We start from the raw sequence: 6,731 nt of genomic DNA, 5'->3' as shown, positions 1-6,731 counted from the left end.
GCACTATTTATCATAGCCATCCAGATGAGCATGACAAATTTGAGTTTTCTTGGGACTAAGTGTAACTGGAAATCCTGAACACTTTTAATTCATCCACAGAATGCTGTACAACTAAATGCCAAACAATTAAAAGAATAAAACTCCCCAATGCAGTACATAATTCTTTCAGCACATAGCACAAATTCAGGATCCAAGAATTAAGGTAAGATGTTATTGCTGTGTAATTCTATTCAGGAATTCAATGATTATAAAACAAATCAATCAGAAATAATGTCTCACATTGGTATGATAGGATCTGCTTAAAAAAGGAAGACTTGCATTTACTGAAAGTCCTTATGCAAGTTACATTTTTTTTTCTAAAGTATATATTGCTTCCTCTCTATTGCTCTGAGTTTACTCAGCAGTTTATAGTATCTACATCATGGAGGATTTTATTGCTCTTGTGCTAAAAACATACTTCTCCTTATTGCTGAAATACTACTATTGGGGGAGATGGTTAAAAAAAACAAAAAAACAAAAAAACCCACAATTTTAAAAATCCCATCCTAGGTTTTGAGAATGAACGTATGAAAAAAAACTGACCACAATAAATTTTTCTCATCAGGATACAACCTCTTACTAACTTTGGGTCAAGTGTGTTAACAAATAAACATGAACTTCAATTATTTAAACTAAATTGTGTATTAAGAAAAAAGAACCTTTTGTCATTACAATGGAGATATGAAAGCTGCTTCACTATACACAGAATCTAACCCCCCCCTGATCTCATGCACTGTTGGTGTTTGATGGGACAGCAAAATATTACAAACTGCAAGTTGATGGATTTCTGCCAGGTTCAGGAGGACTTTGGGTGGATACTGGCAGCTCACATACAGAACAGGAGCCTTCACGGTGACTCTGAGGGGACAGCAGAGAGTTGAGTGATTCTGCAGGATCTGAAAGGGCTGGCTGTCAAACAATTCTTCAGTGTGAGTGAGGCAGGCAGCTTTGCATGCACAGCTCTGCCCCTATTCCCCAGAGCTCATTCAGAGGTGTGTTATGCAGCACCCACCCCAGTGTTGCAGACTATGGTAAAGTTTGTCCTGACAGCTGCAGGCAAACGTATATCATTGACTTTCAGTAGGATTTTCTGGCCTATGCTGAACAGCCTCAATTTTGGAATATATTTCTGGAAGAGGCAAAATCCTCACTGGAGGTCACAGCAGTATCTTTGGAGGCAGAATCATGTTTCTCATCTGTTTGTGGTGGAAGGTAACCATGCACAACTCCTCAAACAAGGGCAAATCACATCCCTATGAGCCAGCTTTGTGGGATTGCTATAATTAATCCTTCTTTCCTCCCTTTGACTTGCACTGCTCCTCAGGAGAGAAGCTTCCAATTACAAATCTCTCTGCTCTGGCACAAGCAAGAGGTCGGCTCCCCCGGCACACTGGAGAGCCTCTGCAGAATTGAGCAGCCTGTGGAGTGAGGGAGATGACAAGGACACAAGGTCAAACAGCATGGGAAGAGGGGATGACATTATCTCCCTCTGTGCTCTTTCTCTCTGGCTTCCCTACCACACAGGTGCTGCCTAGAGAAAACCACTAATGCCTGAGAGGTTATCCAAGAGAGTGAGAACACGTCTGCATAAGGAAAAACAACAGCTGCCCTCAGGACTGAATTTTGGTCACAGATGTACCTGCTCATCTTCATCATACTGTTTGCAATTTGATAGAGAAGAACAAATAAGGGGAAAGCAGGGGGAGCCAAGTTTGGATGACTTTAACTTATTTTTTTCCTTTTAAAAGTGCTATTCTACATTATTCAGCCTCTCTACATTATTCATCTTGTGACTTTCACTGCCATTATTTCCCAATAGTTTGCATACTTGAAAAACTGCACACATATGTAGCATGGATATTTATGAAGTGAGTATTTCTTATACAAAAACTTGTAAGAAAATTCAATTACTAGAGTTTCAGTACCATTCATAAGTAGATAAAGAACACCAATACCCTACACTGAGCAGAGGTCATAGTCTAACTTACTGAGCATCTGTAAATCACAGGGAAGCCAGGGGAGCTTCAAATTCACAGCTCTACTGGGTCATGCCATGCAATTATTATTAAACCAATCAGATTACGAAGTAAGAACCAAATATCATAAAGGTTGAACCAAATAAATAACGGAATTTAAACCCAGCATTGCAACTAAAATTAATTATTGCTCATAAAAATCTCTACAGAGCCTTGTTTACAGACAACTTACATTTGAGATTCAGCTTTGTGTATAGCATATGATTCTTAACGTCACAGAAACTTTGCCACAAAAAGCTACAGTCACCCAAATGTCCACATGAAAAGGACAGATTCCATTTGGAAAAATCCCAACCAGCAGCGCAGTTGTCTCTACTATCTCTACTACACAGGTATATTTTTTCATTGAACTGTAAATATTGCTATTTTTACACTTGAGTTTTAGATTTTTTTTTTAATGGAAAGTACTGAAGCAACAATACAATTTGCTGACTTTGACATTCAAGGGAGTATAACCTCCTGCTGATGCCAGGGCGTGAACACATTGAGCCCCCATCAGCACTAATGGCAGCAGCACTCTGAAATCCCATGCACTGACATGAAGGTACACCATATGTTTCATGAAGACAAGTGCCAGGAAGATTTTCTCTTTGACAGTCAAGTAGTCTTCAAATCAGAAAACAATGCTTTTTCTCTAGTGCATTTTAATGTGGCTCCAGTGGAAGGTTAGAAGCAGTTTCAAATTTAACCATTCATGAGAGGAAGCTCTGCTTTCTAGACCAGAACTATAATGAAGTGAACTGACATGTGTACAGTGCAAAGAATGAAACTTCCAGAAAATGAGAAAACACTGTTTTGTCTTGCAGTCCTGGTTGCATATAATTATGAACCAGATATGCTTTGAGAATTTATAAATGTTGGCATTTTATATTTCATAGGAGAACGGTGAAAACAAATGGCAATAGTATTGACTTGGTAACAAATGTAAGGGAACCATTTCATGTAGTGTTAAATATGTGCTGCAAGCAATCTATAGGCTGCTTTATGAAATATTTCTTATACTCTTCTGAGAAGATAAACTTGTCTGAGAAACCTAATTTTCAGTCTATTACAAATGCCTAGGCGAAAGAGGCCATATTGTTTCATCAATTTCAAAGATACCCTCGTCAGTTTTAAAATCAACATCATAGCTCCAATGTCCCACATGCAAGTGAAAACATATGTCTGGCTTTTGAAAAGGAAAGCAACACATATCTCTTGCTTTAACACCTAGCCAGAAAACAAGAGAGAACAGGTAACTCTTGAAAACAACTGTCAATCTAATTAATGCTGAGATGTAAAATAAAAAGCTGCACAAGGACTTTCTCATTTAGAGCAAATTTGTTGCACTGAAATTATTACAGTAAATTCCATATGAATCAGTACAATTGGCCATTATTTTGAAGAGTATTCTGATGATATACAGATGGGGTAATAGGACTTGGTTTGGGGTTTTTTTTCTGTTTAAAAAAAAATTAAATAGGAAAAAAATAGCCTAACAACAGATTGTAACATGCAGTATGACTAAACTCAATCACATAAGCAATTTTGAAGAAGTATGCTGTCTCAATCTAATTTTAATTAGAAAACTTAATGTAAAATCATGGCAAACATGGCAAAGTCTAGGTAATATGACAAAAAGACCCTGAGCAACATTATAAATCTGTTAAGAACACTGATTATTTTGATTTTGGAAATCTTCCTTAAACCACCCGATTGATTTTGGTCACTGGGGTTTTCTCTTTACAAAAAGGTCAGTCCATCCTGCGGTTTTTATGTGAACCCATCAGACACCATTTAAAGGATGCATCTAAACCAAAAACAGAATGTCTGGAAAGTAACACGTTAAGGAGCGTCCTCGTGGCTGCCAATCAGACATCACTGGGTGATCTTGCCCTCTGAGATAGGTTAGAAGGAATACAGCCACAGCAGACGAGCCAAAGTGCTTTCTGTATCTCCTGGTTTCTAAAAGCATATATTACAGGGTTGATGATGGAATTGTAGGTAGCTGGCAGGAGGGTGGCATAGGTGTATATAGAAGGATAGGTGTAATCTGCTATTAAAGAATAGAGCGTAAAAGGCATCCAGCAAGCAGCAAAAGTCCCCAAAATAATGGCCAAAGTAGACACTCCTTTCCGGGTGGTCACATAGTGGGAAGTGGCCAGGAAATGGTGTTGCAAGGCAATCTGATGGGCATGGCGCATCACGATTTTACAGATCTGGATGTAGAGCTGCAGCATGAGGGCAAACATAAGCAAGAAAGAGACCGAAAGGACAGCTGCATTATTTTTAGTGAGTGGTCTGATAACACTGCAGGTGGATTCATCTCTGAGGCAGTTCCAGCCCATTACAGGCAGCAGTCCAATACAGATAGAGGCTCCCCAGAGCAATATAAGCATGACATAGGTAAAAGTGACAGTCCTCTCTGAATTGTAAGTCAGAGCATAATACAGGGAGAGGTAACGATCAACAGTGATAGCCAGCAAGCTGCCAACAGATGCTGAGAAAGAGGCAACAATCAGTCCAATCGTAACCAGTTTCGTAGCTTCTGACTGCAGAAGGTAGGCAAAAACAAAATTGATGATCAATCCAATGCCTGCTAAGAGATCTGCCAGGGCCAGGCTGCCTATCAGTAGGAACATGGGGGCTCGAAGACTGGGGTTATGGAAAATGATCAGAACCACAACGGCATTTTCGCAGGAGATAAGGGTCCCTGAAGTACACAAGACAATGTCCCAGGGGTTTACCAAAAGCTCTGGCTCAGGGTCTACGGCAGGAACCAGGGAGGAGCCTGCAGCTGAGGCATTCTCTGTGGAGCTGGCTTCTACATGATCCTGAGGCAGCCAGCTCAAATTAACCTTCAGATCTTCATTCATTTTAACCCCTGTCTTCTTCAACAGAAAGACATCATTTTTAATGTTCAGCCACAGCACCGGATACATCACCCCCCCCGGAGCATGCAACGCCCTAAGAGAGCAACACCAGCCTGATGTGCGGGCGGGCACTTGTTACATAAATGGGACAATAGAAAATAAAAACAAAAACGGGGGCGGGGGGAGGGTATTTAAAACTGCCCGAGATCATCCTCCGAGGGACCGATGCACGGAGGCTGAGTGATCCTTAGGGCAACCAGGGAAGGAGGCACGGGCACGGGAGGCAACCCGTGAAGCAGCCAAAGCCCCCGAAAGCGCCGCAATTTGGGGTGGGGGCGGCGCAAACCCCGCTATGCTGCGGGTTCCACCGCGGGCTTGCATCGGGCACGGAGGGAGCGGACGGGATGGGCAAGGACGAGGGGAGGCGGAATATCTGTCACCGACCCGCAGAGAAGAAACCCCGCCCGGGCTGTGGGGAGAGCAGGGCGATGTCCTCTGAGAACTTACAAACTCGACGCGGACACCACACACACACACACAAACAGACAGACATCCCCCACGCACCCCCAGCGGCGGATCACCTGGGCTGCCTCCGGCGGCTCGGAGGAAGGAAGGAAGGATGGATGAAGGAGGAGGAGGCACGGAGGGGTCGCCGCGGTCCCTTCCAGGCGCCAGCGGGGCCGGCGGGGGGCGGGGGGGGAGCGGCTGAGGGCGCAGCGCAGGTGCGCGCCCCCCGCGCGCGCGCGCGCAGGGCGTGTGCGTGTGTGCGCCTGGGCGCGAGCGAGGGAGTGAGTGAGGGGCGGGGGCGCGCCTCGTGCCCGCGCGCCTGCGCAGGTGCGCGCGTGGGAGGCGGTGAGGGGGAGAAGGCGGACGCCCCCGCCCCGCCCCGCTCCGCTCCGCTCCTCCGCCCCGGGGGGCCGCCCGCTGCTCCGCCGGGACCGGCCGGCTCCTCCCGAGCGGCAGGAGCCTCCCGAAATTATGTGAATGGAAATTGACCTCGTGCTGCGGGAGTGGTCGAGTGCTGGCGGCACGGGCTTGCCCAGAGAGGTTGTGGTGTCCCTGCCTCTGGAGTAACTCAAGAGGTGGTGGCATCGCCGTACCTGGAAGTGTTCGAGGCCAGGCTGGGTGAGCTCCCCAGTGGCCTGATCTAGTGGGTGGCATTTAAAATTGGACGGTCTTTAAAGTTCTTCCAACCCAAGCCAGTTCTGTGATTCCGTGGTCCTGAACGAAATGTTCTAATTGGTGGTGCTTTGAGAAGTGGGGCTGGACCGACCATCACCAGAGGCACCCCGGAGCCTAACCATTCCTTGGTCCTGGGGTCTATAAACACGTGAAAATTGATCATAAGATGCTAGAATCAATTAGTTTGGAAAAAACCTCTGCAACCTTTGAGTTCAACCCATGACTGAACGCCACCATGTCAACCAGATCATGGCACTGAGTGTCACATTCAGTCTTTCCTTATACACCTCCAGGGATGGTGACTCCACCACCTGCCTGGGCTGCCCGTTCCAATGTTAAATCACCCTTTCTGTGAAGAAATTCCTCTTGTGTCCAACCTAAGCCTCCCCTGGCACAGCTTAAGACGTGTCCTCTCATCCTGTCACTTGTCACCTGGGAGAAGAGGCTGACCCCACCTGGCTACGACCTCCTTTCCAATAGATCCTGAATCACCTCTTTTAGCTGACCCTACTTCGAGGAGCAGGGCTGGACCAGACCAGCCCCAGAGGCTCCCTGGAGCCTCAGCCTTTCTGTGATTTTGTGTTTACAACCACATGAAAATGAAAATATGGTATGAAAAATT

The 6,731-nt window shown here is 45.1% G+C and overlaps 1 protein-coding gene across 2 annotated transcripts; it reads right to left on the bottom strand.

Annotated features, from left to right (window-relative positions):
• Positions 1–2,471: 2,471 nt before the first annotated feature.
• Positions 2,472–5,607, bottom strand: GPR12 (G protein-coupled receptor 12). 2 transcript variants are annotated; one of them, XM_079314513.1, is made up of 2 exons: positions 5,492–5,607; positions 2,472–4,942 (listed from the first exon to the last, which is right to left on the bottom strand). In XM_079314513.1, exon 2 carries the CDS (start codon positions 4,928–4,930, stop codon positions 3,926–3,928), a length of 1,005 nt encoding a protein of 334 aa, XP_079170639.1. In that variant the 5' UTR covers positions 4,931–4,942; positions 5,492–5,607; the 3' UTR covers positions 2,472–3,925. The 2 variants fall into 2 exon arrangements, with proteins under 2 accessions (XP_079170639.1, XP_079170640.1); XM_079314514.1 differs by having other exon boundaries at positions 2,475–4,942; positions 5,509–5,607.
• Positions 5,608–6,731: the final 1,124 nt, after the last annotated feature.

Source organism: Erithacus rubecula, assembly GCF_903797595.1.
Source record: "Erithacus rubecula genome assembly, chromosome: 1".
Classification (NCBI taxonomy): domain Eukaryota; kingdom Metazoa; phylum Chordata; class Aves; order Passeriformes; family Muscicapidae; genus Erithacus; species Erithacus rubecula.
Note: the sequence above shows the minus strand (reverse complement) of the source record. Positions and strands in the feature narration are given on the sequence as shown.

Bases quoted from the DNA above. Each gene is read 5' to 3' on its own strand.
- GPR12 (XM_079314513.1), bottom strand. From the start codon at position 4,930: ATGAATGAAGATCTGAAGGTTAATTTGAGCTGGCTGCCTCAGGATCAT.